Raw genomic sequence first — 19211 nt, 5'->3', positions numbered from 1 at the left:
AATAAATAAATAAATAAATGTTAAACATAGAAGGAGAAAAAAGAAGTAAGGAATCAACCAGAAGGGAGTTCCTTTCATGCCCATCAGCTGTGCTTTTTTTTTCCTTGCAGGCACTAAGACCATAAGTAAATTACACTGAGATCCATATTTAACCAGACTACAATCTGGACCTTTTTTCCCTGGGCCCTTTGCCATAATCACAGAGAAAACCCAGCCTTGGATGAATGTCTGTTGGGAGGTGGAAAGACGTGTCCCAAGTGTTGGTGTGGGAACAGCAGTGGAGGATAGCTGAGTCATCTCCCTCACTGGAGGGTGACCAGGAAAATAGGAAATTACTATGCACAGTGGATTGTGGGATTGTGCTTTGCTGGCAGCTGGTGAGTGGCAGAGCTGGAATAAGAACCCAGGCAGCTGGCTCTACAAACTGTGTTCTCAACTCCCAGGCTAGACAATCTCGCAGGAGAGTGCAAGGACTCTCTGTCTCTGTCTGTCTGACTTTGTTTCATTCCCAGTTCCTGACAGACAATAACTGTTTAAAAAAGAAACTTGTGCAAAGAAGTCCTTCCTCTGTCCCTACAGTGCCCTGTGATTTCCTCTACCATTTTAGATGCTGTTACTTCTGGGAAATTTTCAAAGGAACCTGTGCAAGAGGGTTGCCTCTGGACACACCAGTCATTTGGTGACACTGTCACCACACACGTGTATTTCATCAAAATGAGTTTCTTGCTTATTGCAGTGAGGGAGCACAAACAGCACAAACTGCGAGCCAGCTCAGTCCCAGGATATTGTGAGATTTGGACTTTGGTTAAGTGCTTTGGAGGAAGGGAGCTCTGATTTGCCCTGGATTGGGTGTGTCAGGAGGCACAGCCATTCTTCAATGCAGTATCTTGATAAAATCTTATCCAGAGAGAGGACAGACTGGAGTGGTGCTAAAGGTCCAGTTGGACAAGAAGCAGCAGACACTCACGGTAACTGGGGGAGGGACTTTCATCGCTGCTGTGGTTTGGGCTGTGTTCACAGTCTATCTGGATTCAGACATTACAGAGTGGTCTTGCTTTTGTCTGGATCCATCATAGTCACAGAGCTGCCTTGTCTGGTGCTGGCATCCTGTGTCATTATGTTCAGCAGAACACCAAGACCTACTTTAGTGTTGCAACCATTGCCAGACCAGCTCCTAGCAACCCCATGGCCTAGCTGATAGCTCTACTTCCACTCCCGAATGGTAAAAATAAAAATGTTCTTCTCTTACTCAGATCAGCTTTTTCCCAGAAGGTCATATGCAGGGGACATTCTTAACTGTGCTGTTTGAGTAGATTCCTGGTTGCTATCACTACATAGGTATGCCTACCTCCAAACCTTTGTTCTCTTATCCTGACCAAACTGATGTATCACCGTCTACCCAGCCTCTGGAGTATTTCTGAGCTAACACCCTATCCTAGTTCACATAAGGGTTCATTTCAGCTTACAGATTAGAGCCCACCATCAAGAGAAGCCTGAATGGAAGGTCACAGAAGGAACGTGGGAGCAGGAACTGAAGCAGAGACCATGGAGGAACACTGCTTACTAGCTTGCTCCCCAACTCATGTTCAGCTACCTGTCTTAGGGTGATGTATATGCAACCTTGTTTAACTCCCAGAAGGCTTTGTAGGTCAGTGGTGTGGTGAGGCATATATTGTTAAGTAATATGAAATGGCCCTTTAAATATGAATTACTCCAGAGCATGGGCCAGTGGGCTGTTGTGCAAAGGGAGTTGTTTGATTGCTGGCCAAGGGCTTCCTGAGCTAGACTTGACAGCCATTTGCTTTAGCTAGAGTCATGTGCATTCCCTCTTCAATAGTCCATTCAAGGGAATCTGGAACCACTTCTGGCCAGGCCTGGGGATACACACCTGCTCTTCCGCACCAGGGAGACTAAGGCAGAAAGACGATGAGTTTGAGGAAAACCTGAGTTAGTTAATAAGCCTTCAAAAATTAAAAAGATAAGTTGTGATGGCACAAGCTTTGAATACTGGCATTGAGGAAGCAGAAGCAGAAGCAGGCAGATCTCTGCGAGTTTAAGGCCATCCTGGTCTGTACAGAGAGCAGCAGGCAAGCTAGGGAGATCCTGTCTCAAAATGAAAATGAATATTCAAATAAACTAATAAAATAAAGACAGCTCCTTCTGCTAATCTCTGGAAAAGAGAGAAGGAAAATCTAATCTCTCTCTCTCTCTCTCTCTCTCTCTCTCTCTCTCTCTCTCTCTCTCTCTCTCTCCCTGTCTGTCTGTCTGTCTGTCCTGAATTGTGTTCTCATTTCTGTGATCTGAGATTGCTTTTAGCTATAGCCTTGCCTTGTTCTTTCCCATCCTTTCTCTGCCTGCTTGTTTGTCTTGCATGGATCTGAGAGGCACCAGTGCAACAAGAGTTTGTGAAGAATTAGCAGGCTGGTTGGCCCCTAGACACTGCAAGCTGATGGAGGCTCTGGAAAACTCACTTTCCTAGTTCTTTGTACTGCTTCTTTTATAACGTCCCCCTCTGCTCCACTCTGAGGCCCCTGAGTGATGCGCAGCATAAGGCCACGTGTCAGTGCATGGGGGTCTTCCCTCAGAATGTTACTTGAGCACAGTTCCCTTTATAGAACACCTTTCTGAAAATAGGTACTCCTGTGACGATGTTGGCTTGAAGGAAGCAGCTTCCATCTCAGTGTGGATTAGAGTAGAATGTTGTGAGACCATAAGAAGACACCACATACCAAATCAGGTTAGTAAAATGTGCTGCGTAATTTTTCTCAACACCCTCCCAGCAAGTGCTACCCTTGTTCTCGTTTTACATGTAAGAAAACAGGCGGTATGGTTACCAGGAAGAGAGGAGGAAGAAAGGGTGGAATGGTAAAGATACGAGGGGAAAGGTCAGGAAGTGCTGAGCAGGAAGTAAGAGAACCTGGTGGAGCTTGGTGGAGGTAGGTTAGGACGTGGGGAAAACTTTTTAATTTTTTTTATAAAGTTTATTTAAATTAGAAACAATCTTATTTCACATGTCAATCCCAGTTCCCTCTCCCTCCCATCCTTCCATGCCCCCACCAACCTCCCATCCCCCCCCACTCCTCAGGGAGGGCGAGGCCTTCCATGACAGATCATCAAAATCCACCAGGTCATTTGGGGCAGGACCTAGGCCCTCCCCTGTGTATCTAGGCTGAGAGAGTATCCCTCCATAGGGAATGGGCTCCCAAAGTCCATTCATGCACTAGGGATAAATACTGGTTATAGTACCAGAGGCCCCATAGACTGCCCAGGCCTCCTAACTGACACCCACGTTCAAGGGGCCTGGTTTGGTCCTATGTTGAGTCCCCAGCTGTCAGACTGGGACACATGAGGTCCCACTTGCTCAGGTCAGCTGTTTCTGCAGGTTTTGAGGTGGGGAAAACTTTAAAACACATGTACAAATTTTCTTAGCGACGTAGAACAAGAAAAACAAACATTCCTGGAACCCAGGTCCCTGTCTTGAAATGGGATGATCTGGTCAGAACAGTCAAGAAAAACCACACACACACACACACACACACACACACACACAGTCAAGAAAAACCACACACACACACACACACACACACACACACACACACACACACACACACACGGTTTCATTTTTCTTCACTGTTTAGACAGCCAGACAGCTATTCTGATAGAGGCCATAGTGCTCCATCTAGTGGCAATATTTAGAAAGTGCACTAAGAGTACCACAGCCTCTACTGAATGGGAACCTTGAAATAGAGTGATGTTATTTTTTAAAAGACATTGAAGTCCTGGTGTGCTGCCACATTAAAAAATTGTTGATTAATCTTGTATTATACTTACGACATGGAGGCTCTTGTGATGCCAGAACTAATGCAGTGTCCCTTGACAAACCAGTAATTTCAGCTGCCCTTACTTTTCCATTCTTTGCTCAGGAGGGCTGTTCTTGGTCTCAGGCATCACTCCATATTTGTATTGTAGGCGTTTGGGACACAGTGCAACACAATGTGAACAAGGTCTCCATTCTAACAGAGCTTCCTGTGAGAAATAAAGAAAAGTCAAAGTCATCCTTTGCAAAAATATTAAAGAAGCCTCACAGTTTATATGGAAACACAATTACCCAGAGGCCATCATAAGGAAAACAGAACATCATCACACTTGATTTCAAGTTATACTACAGGGCCACAGTAACAAAACAACGTGGTACTGACACAAAATCAGATAATGGGACAGAGCAGAGGACCACACAACTCTAGCCATTTGCTTTTTGATGAAGATGTAAGAAGTATATGTGGGCTGGGCGTTGGTGGCGCATGCCTTTAATCTCAGCACTCAGGAGGCAGAGGCAGGTGGACTCTGTAAGTTCAAGGCCAGCCTGGTCTACAGAGCGAGTTCCAGGATAGGCTCTAAAGCTACACAGAGAAACCCTGTATCGGGGCAAAAAAAAAGTATATGTGGGAGGAAAAAAAAGCCTTTTAAACAAGCAGTGCTGTGAAATCTGGATACCCACATATACAGGAATGAGACTAGATCTCTGTCCCTTACCCTGTACAAAACTGAACTCCAAATGCACCAAAGACTTTAGTCTAAAAGTCCTGAAACTTTGAAACTGCTAGAGAAAAAATAAACGCATTTGAGAGAAAGACACAGGCATGCAGTCTTGAAATAGGACTCCAATCACTAAAATGAAGAAATGAAGCCTACAGTTGACACATGGGACCTTATGAAAAAGCTTCAGCACAGCAATGGAAATTGTTAGTCAAGCAAAGAGACAGTCATTGGAATGGGAGAAACCCTTTGTCGCCTATGCATTTGGCAAGGGATGAGTATCTAGAATATACACAGGGCTCAAAGAACTAATCATCAACAGCAAAAAAAAAAAAAAAAAACTCAATCAAAACAGTGACCTAAGCAAATATCAAGTGGTCAGCTCTGAAATCATAGACAAACGAGTAACATTATAGTGACTGAGCACTTGTCTGTATGGGTTTAGGAGCATGCATGTGTGTGGAAAACAACAAGGAAAAAGAGGCCATGAATTTGAGAAAGAGAGACCAAGGGGATACATGGAGGGTGAAAAGGGAAGAATGATATAATTACGTTTGGATTTCAAAAAAAATAAATAACAGTAACATAAAGAAATACACATGGCCAATATTTTTTAACTGGTCAGCATGCTTATCCTTCAAGAAAATGTAAATTAAAACTACTTTTAGGTCCCACGTCACTCTAGTCAGTAGAGCACTTATCAAGAAAACAACAACAAATGTTGGAAACAATGGGGACAAAAGGGAATCTGTGTACACTGTTTTGAGGATGCAAACTAGTCCGGTAACTATGGAATTCAGTATCAATGTTTTTAAAACCTTAATGTAGATTTCTTATATTTATTATATGACCTAGCCATACCATTCCCGGGTATTTACCCAAAGGACTCTGAGTCAACGTATCAGAGAGACACTCGCACACCAATGTTTTTTTTTTTTTTTCAGCACCATTAACAATAGTTAAGTTGCGGGGCCAACCCAGGTGCCCCATAAGAGAGGAAATATGAAATAAAATGTGCTATGCGTACAGAGTGGAAAGATTTTTTTCATCCATAAAGAAGATAAGTAGTGCCATTTGCAGGAAAATGGATGCAACTATAGATAGTCATGTTAAGTGAATTAAGTCAGCCTCAGAAAGACAAAATATATGTTTCTGTCATATATTGTTGCTAAAATTCCTGCCCAAAGGGTGGTGTAAGCAAGGTTTATTCCTTCTCCTATGGTCTTGAGCACAAACTGAGGTGTAATCCACCAATGTTCTCTGTGGAGAACCAATGAGTTTATCGGGCTTCCTTACAGAGCATGGTAAAAGGGTTAGTTAAAAGGGTGTGGGCATGTCTCCTCTGTGCGGCCCCACCTTTAAAACTTAACCCAGCAGATATATATATGATATATATATATCATATATATATCTCCTAGCACCTCCTCCAGGCCATGTACAGAGTAACCAGTTGGTAAAGAGCACTTGGATACTCCAAAGGTGGTGTAAACTGTCAACAAGCCTAGGTGGGATAATCTTTTGCAAGAGGGGCATAGCTGAAAGTTCCAAGCAAACAGTTGTTAGCTCAGATGACAGAAACATCCAACACAGTCTCCGTCTTCTCCCAGCTCTTACATTCATTCCACTTCACTCTTTTCCAAGGGTCCCTGAGCCATGGAGGGAATTTGTGGCTATATTTGATGAGCAACTTTATTTCTTGTACTCCAAGAGGGACTGTGTCTCCATTCCTTTCAATTTATTTTCCCTCTCCGGGACATGGCGGTTGCAGCCACTATTGCACTAGTTGGTGCCTCTTACCTGGCTCTTCTATCATAAATCATCCAGGGTACCGAGTGTGTGACACTTGCTTTTCATCTCAGCACTCAGGAAGCAGAACCAGGGGAATCTCTGTGAGTTCAAGACTGGCATGGTCTATATAGCAAGTTCTAGGACTACATAGAGAGAGACCCTGTCTCAAAAAGAAAAAGAGGCATGAAAGATCAATGGTTAGTGGGATTTTGAGGCTTAATTCTCCCTAGCATTCTTAGTAGCAACTTGTGGAACTATGGGAGCTACCTTACAGTGAGGGGATAATTCAGGCACACTCCTAGCTCTATTTCTTAAAGTGTACAGCAGCCAAGGCATGCAACAATCCTCAGCAATAGGGTCTTACCATTCAATTCTGGACCCCAACCAACAACTGTGGCAATAGCCTTTATTGTTATTGGGGCCTCTGGAGCCAACAATTGCTAAGGAAGTAACTCACTTCCAGTGCTTGGATTTTTAATTTTTTAGAGTGGTTACTCTAGGGCTTCTGGGAGCATCTGTCCATACCTTTTAAATACACTTCAACATTTACAGGCCCAGGCTATTGAAACTCTCCCCAATCAATTTGTGGTTTGTTCTCACTTGAGTCTTACCCAACCATAACACTTTCAAAAGTCCCTGGGCAACACCTGGCCCTTGCACCGTTTGTGAGCTCTTTCCCTATGCTTGCTTCTTTAGGTACACGCTCATGTATCTTAAATGAGTCTCTAAATTTGCAAACACTCAGCATTAGAGTTATAGTATCCATATGGAACAATGACTTTATACAGAGAACGGACAGATCAATGATGCAAAGCCCTGGGCCACCATCTCATAATGAATGGTGGGGCTGCCGAGATAACCTTTATAAAGCACTTTGAGAGTCCATAGCCACAGAAGGCCACAACTAAGGAGATACTGAAGCCAAATATAGCAAGGTCTAATACAACAAGAGACACCATTAGTATTAATAGCCATTAGTATTAATGGTCTCTGCCACAGATCCATAAGGGTACAGGAACATGAGTAGGAGACAGCAAGCTCCCTTTTCACAACCATCTGAGCCATCCTGTTTCCATAATCTGGAGATCTTCCATAGAACCTCCCTGCATTTCCCCAGCCCTGATGAGCTTGGTGAGGCTGGCTTATGTGTCTCAGGCCTGCTCAGGGCTAACTGTGAGTGACATCCTGTTATCCCCCTGCTGTTCGTGCTGCTCGGCTGGTTCCCTGGGTCAGAGAGGCTCTGGACTGACACAGTGGCTGTAGTTGTTCTGGATGCTAGATCACCTGACCCATCCATTTTTATTTTTGTCTGCTCCCCTTGCTCTGAAAATACATAAACTTTTAAAGGTAACATACATACCTGTATTAGTACAAGTATAGACTGTGCATTGTACATAAGTCAGTCAAAGTTGATTTTTTGTTGTATGTGTTTGAGCAGATAAAATATACATCACACATCTTGTTATTAATTCTTTTAAGTTTATTTCTTTATGTTTGTAGTCAGATTTTTCAGGGGGTCTTCCTGAATCAAACCTGGTTTTCTTTAACCCAGAATGAATCCATAGCCTCTCATTTTCGGTGGAAATGAAAGCATAATATCTCTCCCAAAGTAACACACCTTTTGACTTAAAATGTGAGGTCAAGATATTTTAAAATGTATAGATTGGTTAATCTAGTTTTATAACCCAGTGTCTCTTAGCAGCCAAAAAATATAAAAACAACACAATAACATATAGGTTCCAGATTCTCTGTGCATTTTACATCTTTACATGGCTTATTCCTTTTATATTACTTTACTCTATTTTAAGGACTTTATTATTTTTAAATTATATACAGTCTTTTTATGACTGTCTCTATGTTTTCTTTTCTCCCCCAAGCCTATGTATATTTTTAAATACACTGTAACATATTTAGAGAGTTTTTTATATCTGAATGTCTCCTTTTGTGTATCTGTAACTTATTTTGACCACATGAGCCTTTAAACTGTTAAATGGTGTGACTAGGGCAATGAGAAAAAGAAAAAGCAAATATTACAGTTGTCGAATGTTGACAGTATATAAATGTTAGCAATGTTGAACTATATTAACACTATGTAAACCATGTTGGTGATAGGCTATATGGGTTTCTTAGAATTTTTCTTACATGTTTTCTGTAAATATGAACTTCTTTCCATGTTAAAAGTTCAATAACACTAAATTGGCAAAAAAGAAAAACTAATCACCAATTTAATTATTGATTGACAAATAATTTATGTAGGAATTAAAATAGGCCTTAATTTACATTTGACTCACTTTGAGATAAAGTCAGATTTGCAAAACTCTGTTTTTTCAGTTCCCACTTTAAATCTATAAAATGAAGATTTTATTCATAATGGAAATAAATGTAAAAAAATATCAAACCACAAAAGCTGTCAGAAATATGTGTAAGCTCATGGAGAAGAATGAAGAAGTGGAGAAGGATACTACACACTTGGAACATAAAAGCCAATATTTCAAAGATGTCCATAACATGAATTTATTATCTTTTTAAAAATAATATTTTGTAGCTGGGTAGTGACAGTGTATGCATTTAATCCCAGAACTGAGGAGGTAGAGGCATTCAAATCTGTGTGTTTTCAAGGCCATTCTGGCCTACAGAGTGAACTGTGTAGAGAAACTCTGTCTTGAAAACCCAAATAATAACAATAATAAGAAATAATAACAACATTATAATTATTATATTGTATTATTATTGTTATTATTAGTATTATTACATATGTGGGTGTTTTGTGTGCATGTATGTGTACTAGGTGTATGCAGTGCCCATGAAGGCCACAAGAGGGCTCAGATCCTCTGGGACTAGAGCTACCAACAGTTGGGAGCTGCCTTTTTGGACGCTGGGAATTGATTCAGAGTCCCCAAAAGAGCAGTCAGCTCCTCTTTTTTTTTTTTCAGTCAGTTTCTCTTAACCACTGAGCTACTTCTCCAGCTCACAAATTTGTAATTTTAATAAAATATTTTAATTTTTAAAAATTATATGAAGCTGTTTACAAATCACCAGCTGAACATTTGCAAACAATTTTGACAAAAGAGAACACTGAAATTGAGGACCGTTTAGGCAATATTGGCCTACCAAAAGTTCAGCGTTTGCCCTCCATAAGCCTTAGTTCCTTTTTAAATAAATGCATTTATTGTGTTTTCATTTAAAGTGTCTGTGGAATGCATTTATTGTGTTTTATTTTAATTTATTTATTCATTTTGGTTTTTCGATTCTCTGTATTGCTTTGGAGACTGTCCTGGAACTTCCTCTGAAGACCAGGCTGTCCTCGAACTCAACAAGATCCACCTGCCTCTGCCTCCTTCGTGTTGGGATTAAAGGCATGCGTCACCACCCAGTTTATTGTGTTTTAATTTAAAGTGTTTGTGGATATTTGTTTTATTTCCTTTCATGGAAATACATAATACAGATTTCAGGCTTTCTCTGGGAACTTGTGAGCCTAAAATACTCTCCACACTTTGCAGAAGAAGCTTGCCTGACTTAAGACCCTTCATATTGCACAACTATATTTTAGCTGATAACCATAGAATCAAGAGGATAGGGTTGGGAAAGGCGAGATAGCTCAGAGGCTAAAAACATCTGCTTGTCTTCCAGATGACCCGAGTTCTGTTCCCAGCACTGACGTCCCTGCTCATAAATGCTGTTAGCCTCAGTTCTAGGAGAATCTGATGCCTTCTTGACCTGCTTAGGTTCCAGCACTCAGGTGGCATACACTGAGCACGGACACCTTTAAAAGAGGAGAGGGTGGGGGGTAGGACTAATTTTAACTTAAAGAGAGCCCTGTTTTTCTAAAGACCCAAACAAAGAAAGAAAAGATACTTTTCTAGAAATGGGAGATTTTTATCAGTCATTGGATGATGGTCCACATCACTCTTCTCTTGTCAACAAATCAGCTTAAAGCTGGCTATGTGATGACAAAACGGTTATATAGCCTTCATAAGTCCCGCCCCCACCACCTGTGACACGAGTACTTCGCATGTAGTCCCCGGATGTTAGAACAAATGCGTAGGTTGGCCTCACGCTTCATTGGCCTGTTCTGCCCTCACGCCCCTGCTACTTCCATGCGACCACCTCAGGTACTATCATAGACGTTTGTCCTTTCACCTGCTGTCTCTTTTGAACCTCCTTCTCCTCTAAGGCTCCCACTGACTGTCTTCAGGGGCCAGCAACTTCCTAATCCCAATTTATCCTGTCGATGCCGTCGTCCATAGTCATCTAACATCGTTCTGGCCGTTACATCTGAGTAGCCATTATCGTCATTAACCCAGCTCAATCTAGGCCTTGGTGAGGTACCTAATAGTGCCATGTCTAACCCAGGAAATCAAGATCCAACCAAGGAGAGCCGAGATAACCCAGTAACCCTTCAGGGAGAGTGGGTACGGGAAGCTGCAGAGGCAGGCCTCGCATCCGACCTAGATGCGGCCTCTGCCAGTCCTGCAGTTGAAGTAATGGCTGTTCATCGTAGGGAGGTGGAAAATGTTGGGCCTGAAAGAAACCCAGAGGAAGAGGGTTACAGGAGAGAGAGCGTGGACGCTGAGCAAGACTCAGATATTGGACCTGTTGAGGAGGAGGAGGAAGGAGAGGCGGAGGCAAACGTTACCGCTGATCTACGCCTGGTAGACGCCCATCGATTCCCAATGGCTGGCTTCCGATTTATGTTTCTGGATCTGATACACGCCATTCTCAATCGTGTCTATTACAATGACCACATCCTGATTAGGCGCCCCTGTGAAAACCCAGTCATGGAAACACCTGGCCCTTCTGCATCTGGCCACTCAAGTATGCTCCAAATACTACCCGGGCCCACTCCATCAACACTGAGAGCCGCAGAGTATGAGGCCCAAGCCTCAGGCTTGACCCGAAGCCTGCCAGAGGTTATCTCCACATTTCCAGAGCTGGAGGAACCTGCAGATTACGAGGAAATAGCAGAGCGTTACCTGCCGGCACCACATCTTAACATGCAGGAGCCTGCAGTTAGGGCAGCCGTGGTGGAACCAGCAGAGCAAGCAATAGAAGAGGTGGCACCAGAGGCAATAGCAGAAGAGCCAGAAAAGGAAGTCATAGAGCAAATCATGACCTCAGAGGGTAAGGAAACAAGGCCTGGGGGCCTAGATGACGTGGTTGGTGCTGGGAAGCAGTGGGGAGGCAGGGAATAAGGACAAAGATTGGCACTGGGAGAGAGACTGCGGCCCACCATGGCTAAATTGGCTTTGCTCAGTGCTGGCCTCTAGTGGGGAAAGTAGTAGTTGGGCGGCTCTGGCCTATAAGGCCAAATGGGTCTGGTTAAAAACGTGGGTTTCAGTGATGAGACCTCGGAAATCTATGGGACCTCCTGTAGTAGTTCAGTCCTTATCCCTAACATAGGTGTGGACTTTGGGAGGCCATTCCACATAGGGGATACTCCCTGAGCCAAGACACACGGGGGTGGGCCTAGGCCCTATCCCAAAAGGTTTGTTAGACTCTGATGACACCCTATGGAAGGCCTCACCCTCCCTGGGGAGCAGAAAGGATATGTGATAGGTAGGATTTTAGTTGGTGGGGGGCAGGGGAGGACGGGGAGGGAGAGGGAACTGGGATTGACATGTAAAATAATCCTGTTTCTAATTCAAATAAAAAAAGGAAAGGGGGGAAAAAGAAACTTGTTCATGCCAGGCAGTGGTGAAAGCCTTTAATCACAACACTCAGGAGGCAGACACAGGGGAATCTCTGTGTTCGAGGCCAGTCTGGTCTATAGAGCTAGTTCCAGGACAGCTACATCTGTTACACAGAGAAACCCTGTCTCGAATAATCAGAAGAAATAGAAAAAAAACTAGTTCATTTGTTATTGTTTCTGTTTTCGTTCATTCACTTTGAGACAGGGTCTCATTATGTAGCCTGGACTGGCCTGGGATGCACTATGTAGCACAGGTTGACTTTAATTGCAATCCCTGGCCACTGAGTGCTGGGATTACACGCCTATATCAACGAGCCAGCTCGAAGGCAATCTTTAGAGGTTTTTGATTTGAGACTGTCTCAAATTGGTCTCAGATTGGTCTTGAGCTCACTATGTAGCCGAGGTATCCAAAAGAGAGCTTGGGCGCTTATAGAAGGACGTCTGACAACAAAAGAGCCAGCAAACAATGGTCCTCATTTTGTTCGTGTCTTTTAAGAGTGTAAAGGTTCTCAAAAGTTTGATTCTCTGAATTGATGAACTAGTTTGGGTGCACTTGCAGGGAAAAGATGTGTTAGTATTCACGGCTTGAGAAAACAAATTCACCACAGAATTTGTACTTGAGACAAACAAGTATCGTGGTGTAATGGATGCAAGGCGACCAATGCCTCTGATGTCTTTTTCAAAGGGAAAGAAATGAACATCATTGCTTGGGATATTTGCTGGGAAGGGGGAAGAAATGTCACTGAGCAAATGATCAGGTGGCAGAAGTGTGAAAATTAGGGAAGGGTAGCATGAACAGAAGGCAGGTAGCCAACTATGGTTTTTTTGTGATTACTCGTGTTCCCCTGTTTCTCCTGAGAGCACATGTGGATGATACTATTGGTTGGGAGTTAGACCATTTTTTCTTCTGTCTGGCTTTTAATGATCTTTACTAACTAAATAGGCGAATACTATTATAATACCTGGAATGAAGAGGACAACATCGTCAATGATGAGGAAGAAAAAGAAGGAGAAGGAAATAAAGACCAAGAAGCACTTGATGAAGTGGACCCAGATCCAGTAGACTACAGCCCTGGCAAATCCAGGTTTCTGGATTTCTGAGTATCAATCACCACCCCTGTAGTTGGGCCTTTTTGTTTTAAATTCTAATTAATTAATTGAGGAAAACTATTTTAAATTCAAACAAAATTCAATTTGACTTTCTCAGAATGTGACTAAAATAATCGTGCACTTAGTAATCTGAAATGTACTGTATTCTTTGTGGCAATTCCTTGGTTATTGTGAGGTCTTTGGTCCACCAAAGTAAGACTAGTAACAAGTGGTAAAACTATTAGACTTAATACCTGTATCAAATATAGCCCAGTATCTGCTTAGAGAACAGTTGTCAGGAGTTATCAGTGGTGGTCGCTGGGTTGGGCACTGAGTCCTTAGTGCTCAGCCACAATTGGTTTTCATGGTTAACACCTAAATATTCATTTAGCCATGGATTTTTATATTTTATGCCAGTCAAAAGAAATTTAGTCCTAACATGATCATTTAACACCAAATTTAAGGAATGTCTTTTCTTTCAGTATCTTTAAGTGATTAGCATTTTCTTCTCTTTTGTTTTTCCTTATTTCTGCACTTTTTCCTGCATTTTCACAGCTGAGTGCTTCCATAAAATATGTGGAAGCCAAATGTCTGGGAGGGTAAGGAACTAGCACTGGCTTTTACAGCTCGATGACTTTCTTTACATGCCAGCACAACCTTTCAAGCAGATGAAACAAACACATACAAGGCTGAGGTGCATGGAGTTGGCATGTGCAGGGCTCTGAGTTCGATTCAGAGCTGAATACACACACACACACACACACACACACACACACACACACACACACACACACACCAAAAAATTGGCGTAATCACATGATTGATTGCATAAGTACCCTAATAATCCTGGATAAGAGGAGAGCATGTTGATTTTCTGTAATTGTTGAGATACAGCACAAATGCAGCAGGTACACACCCAGGGCTGGTCATTTTTTTAAATACAGGCAGAAGATTAATCTTGTATAATTGCTCATTTCCTCTCATTTTTATCTGTAGTAAAGAAGAATAGGAAGAAAATGATGAAGAAGGAAGGCTTACTGAAGAATGAAATTTAGGTTTTCTCACTTCTGAGAAGACCAACAAAGTTTCATCAACACTGACGTCATCCAAAAGTTAATTATCCAGTAGCAATATTCCTCCTTATGGATTTAACATCATTCACTCAAGTTCCAAATGAAACATGTTATGTGATAAAATAAAACATAGGCATGATTTGGAGGCAGCACTGTAATTCTGTTTTACTTCTTTCATGTTCATTTGACAGGGATAACAAGCATGCAATACTTGTTTTAATTATTTTATTGCAGCTGAGTAATTAAAATAAAAAGCTTAGAACTATTTTATAAACAGGAAGATGAAGTTTAAGGCTTTAGTTAAAACTCCATGAATCTATTCAGTTACATGTGCATTTTTTCTTACCTGTTATGGATATGTTTGCCAATATTCGATAAAGTGAGAAAAATAAGATTTTAAAAAAGTGAACAGAAATATTGGTAGCTTTATTTAGATAAATACTTCTCACTCATTTCTACTTTTTACTTCTTTGGTCACCTTACTTTCAATGAAAGGCAAATCTATTTTGGTCATTTTATTGTGGTGCAAATGAAATGAAATGTCAATTCGAAAACGATTTTTGTATGTGCGGCAGCAAAGCCTTTAAAGCTATGTTCCCTCCTACATGAGTTACTACTCTCAGGGACCTATTGAATACTTAGCATATGGCTAAAACAATTTAACATATGCTGTGCGAAAACCCATGTACAATGTCTCTTTGGGTACATGCCTAGATGACAACCTATTGGTGTGAAAATTGCTCTCACACGCTGATTTTACAAAGATTTTCTTTTACCTTTTTATTGCATTTGTCCTTTTTCAATGGGACAATTTTATTATTTGAGAATTTCAAGAGACTTTTTAAAAGATTTATTTTACTTTCATTCATGTATGTGCATATCATAGTGTGTGAGTGGATACCCACACAGACCAGAAGAAGGTACCAGATGCCTTAGAGCTGGAGTTATAAGAGGCTCTGAGACATCCAATGTAGGTGCTGGGAACTGAACTCTGGTCCTCTGGAAGAACGGCAAGTGCTTTTAACTACTGAGCTAACTTGCCAGTCGCTGTAATGACTTCTTGATTAATTGTTCCCTTTATAATAATGCCTTCTTTATCTCATCTTACTAGTTTGAATGTAGATAGTATTTTGTCAGATATTGAGATAACAGTGCCTGCTTTTTTCCTAGTCCCGTTTGCTTGGAATGCTTTTTTTTTTTTTTTTTGATTTTTCGAGACAGGGTTTCTCTGTGTAGCTTCGGAGCCTAACCCAGCACTCGCTCTGTAGAACAGGTTGGCCTCGAACTCACAGAGATCTGCTTGCCTCTGCCTCCCAAGTGCTGGGATTAAAGGCGTGTGCCACCAACTCCCAGCTTGGAATACTTTTCTCTATTCTTTCACTACCTGCCCTTAAAGCTGAGGTTAACTGCTGAGATTAACTGCTTGCAGCTAAGAGAAAAATGGATTTTGTTTCTTAACTCATTAAAGCAACATATTTTTGTTGTTGAATAAAATAATTTTTGGAAGGTTTATGTTGATTGCTATCTTTTTTCTGTTTGTGTTCATAGCCCTATTTGTGTTTCAGTAATTACAGCTTCATTTGTTTTCAGCATATGGCCTCTTGGCTACACTTAGTATTCTTTTCAGTCTGAAGTATTGTTTCCAGTATTCTCTGCAAGACTGGTTTGGTACATATAAATTCTTTTAGATGGTTTGTATTGTGGAAAATTCCTCTTTCTTCTTCAACCCTGGAAGATAGTTTTGCTTGGTTAAGTTAGCTGGGTTGGCATCTGCGGTCTCAACATGGCGTACATTTAGGCTTTTCTGACTTTTAAAGTTTCCACTGAGATGTCAGTGGATGTTATTGTTATATCAATTATTGGTATGGATTTTTCTTTATAAGAACAGTGATTTTTAAATTCATTATTTTTGTTTGGTTGAATATTTATGTATTCATTTTAAATGCTCTATCTGCATGTACAATTTTATGTGAGAAGAGAGTGTCAGATTCCACTATAGATGGTTGTTAGCTACTATGTGGTTGCTGGGAATTGAACTCAGGACCTCTGGATGAGCAGCCAGTGCTCTTAACTACTGAGCCATCTCTCCAGCTCCCTCATTATTTTTATTTAAAATATAGTTATATCATTTTCTGCCTCCTTTTCTCCCATTTGAACCTTCCTATGTACCCCTGATTTATTTCAAATTCACATCCTCTTTTCTTAATTTATATATGTGTATATACACACACATATATAGACACACACATACACACACACACATAATATATATATATATATATATTATATATATATATATATATATTACGGCCTACTTAATCCTTATGTTGTTTGTATGCATATGAGTTCAGGGCTGACCAGTTGGTACTGAATAACCAAGTTGGGAGAGGGGGGGTCCTTCCCTGAAAACGATTATTTCTCTTGCTCTCTGCATTCATTATTTGCCTGTAGTTCTTTGTCTGGAGTTGGTACCCTATGAGATATACCTCTTCCATGATAACATTTCTTGATTTCAGTATCCTCTTTCATTCTGTATATTTGGTGGTATAGCTATAGAGTTTCTTTTCTAGTCCTGTCTGGTGTTCTGTGTGCTTGGTTGTCTATCTGTCAGTCTCTCTCTCTCTCTCTCTCTCTCTCTCTCTCTCTCTCTCTCTCTCTCTCTGTGTGTGTGTGTGTGTGTGTGTGTGTGTGTGTGTGTGTGTTTGTGTGTGTGCACATATATATTATTCTATATGGTGTCCATAGTCTTACCAAGAGAAATAAAAGGAATACAAATATTTGAAGGTGACACAATTATAAAGTTAAAGAATCTCAAATACTAAATACTCCTTTAGAAAATTCTTAGATCTCATACACACTTTTAGCAAAGGAACAGGCTACAAAACAACACACCCAAATAAGTGGTCTTTCCATTACTAACAATGAAATTGTCAGGAAAGAAATTGGGGCATACTGTAGCCAGAGATTTTCTGTCCCACAGCCACTCTCAAATAATCGCTCAGAGGCTTAATATTAATTCCAAACACTTGGCCAATAGCTCAGGCTTATTACTGACTAGGTCTTACAATTTAAGTTATCCCATATTCCTTATTTGTGCTCTGCCTGCGGCAGTACCTTTGTTAGCATGTTCATCCCATGCTCCCTCTGCACCTGGCTGGTGACTCCAGACAATGTCCTTCTTCCCAGCATTTTCAATTTGGCTTTCCCACATAACTTTGTCCTGTTCAGTGGTTGGGCAGGCATCTTGCTTATTAAACCAATCACAGTGACAAATCTTCACAGTGTACAAAAGGATTATTACACAGCAGCATACATCACATTCCCAATAGCTTTTAGATAATGAGGAAAGAAACTGAAAAAGACAATAGAAAATGGCAAAGAAGTCCAATGTTCATGACCTGGCAGAATTAAAATGATAATCACTATATCACTGTAAGCAATCTATTGATTCAATATAATTCCATTAAAGTTTTAATGGCATTCTTTGCAGAACTAGGAAACGCTCTTAGGATTCTTATGGGATCACTGATGAATCCATATAGCCAAAGCAATCCTACACAGAACAAAGAATATAAGGTCTCAAAATCTACTACAGCGTCAAAGCAACAAAAACTATATTTTGTGGGCCTAAAAGCAGATATCTAGACAAATGGAATGTATTAGAGGACTCAGAAATAAACTCACATAGCTACAGCAGCCCAATTTTCAGCAAAGGTGCTCAAACATCTTTACCTAACAGGGAAAAAATGCTTTAAGATTCCATCTCATTCAAGTCAGAATGGCAAAATGGCTATGATTTTAAAAAAAAACAAAAAAACAAACCCGGGCATTGGTGGCACATGCCTTAAATCCCAGTACTCAGGAGGCAGAGGCAGGCGGATCTCTGTGAGTTCGAGGCCAGCCTGGTCTCTACAGCGACTGCCAGGATAGGCTCCATAGCTACACAGAGAAACCCTGTCTCGAAAAACCAAAATAAATAAATAAATAAATAAATAAATAAATAAATAAATAAATAAATAACAGCAGCCCCTGACCTTTTCCAGGCCTAAGTTGGTGGTGGACACAGATGGCTGCTCCCAGACTTCTTGGTCTGGGGTGGGGGGGGTCACACAATCAACTAGGAGCCTGCCTGACACCTTTGTGCACATTGGGTACCATCATACCAAGTGCCATTCAGGGTTTCTAGACCCAGGCACATGAAATAAGAAAAGCAACAGCTCCTTGTCGTGCCTGGAGGCTGGCATGGGCAGGACTCAACCACACACCACCTGTGACCCAACCAAGAGCCCAAGTGCCATGCTGTTAGGCACCATTATGCTGAGAGAGTACAGTGGGAGGGAATGTAAAAGAGAAAGGGGGAGGAAGGGAGAGAGAGAGACAGAATGGGTCCAGGGCTTGGGATAGAGGCAGACCTAAAGAGGAGAGGGCAGTGAGAAAAAGGCTAAAGTGGCCCTTCTAGCCACCTAAATCCAAGGTGATGTCCGGGCCTGGGCTATTGCCAAGGGTCCAGGTCTTGGTCCAAAGCCCTGAAGCAACCAAGGGGGGCCTGTGTTGATGTCTGTGGCTCTTGTTACCACTGAAGGCCATGCAGAGGCCTGTAGTCTGGGCTGCCACCTGAGGCCATATTGGTATCCAAGGACCACACTGCCATGGGGGCATGCCAATTCGAGTGGCCTGTGCTGCCACCTGGGACTATGGTAACATCCATGCCCAGGCTGCTGCCTAGAACCTGTCTGGGTCCAAAGTTCTACCAAAGCCAGCGTCTATATTTGATGTCCATGGCCCATGTTGCCACCAAGGACTACATAGATGCCTGAGGTCTGGGCCACAACCTGTGGCCATGAGGGTATCCGAGGGCCGTGCCACCACCTGAGCCATGATGATCTGAGTGGCCTGCACTGTCACCCATGGCCATGGTGTCTTCTGGGACAGGGCTGCTGTTAAGGGCCATGTCTGGGTCTATGGCCCTAAAGTAACCAGAGTCTGAGTTGATGTCTGTGGCTCCTGTTACCACTGAGGACTGTACAGATGCTCAA

The 19211-nt window shown here is 41.8% G+C and overlaps 1 protein-coding gene across 2 annotated transcripts; it reads left to right on the top strand.

Annotated features, from left to right (window-relative positions):
* The first annotated feature begins 9702 nt into the window (after positions 1-9702).
* Positions 9703-15035, top strand: LOC103159676 (cancer/testis antigen 47A). Of its 2 annotated transcripts, XM_027431944.2 has the most exons (3): positions 9703-11445; positions 12957-13098; positions 14099-15035. In XM_027431944.2, the coding sequence occupies exons 1-3, from the start codon at positions 10665-10667 to the stop codon at positions 14109-14111; spliced, it is 936 nt and encodes a 311-aa protein (XP_027287745.1). In that variant the 5' UTR covers positions 9703-10664; the 3' UTR covers positions 14112-15035. The 2 variants fall into 2 exon arrangements, with proteins under 2 accessions (XP_027287745.1, XP_027287744.1); XM_027431943.2 differs by having other exon boundaries at positions 12957-15035.
* Positions 15036-19211: the final 4176 nt, after the last annotated feature.

This window comes from Cricetulus griseus, chromosome X, assembly GCF_003668045.3.
Source record: "Cricetulus griseus strain 17A/GY chromosome X, alternate assembly CriGri-PICRH-1.0, whole genome shotgun sequence".
Taxonomy (NCBI): Eukaryota; Metazoa; Chordata; class Mammalia; order Rodentia; family Cricetidae; genus Cricetulus; species Cricetulus griseus.
The sequence above is the reverse complement of the archived record's forward strand: the minus strand, read 5'-3'. Positions and strand labels throughout refer to the sequence as shown.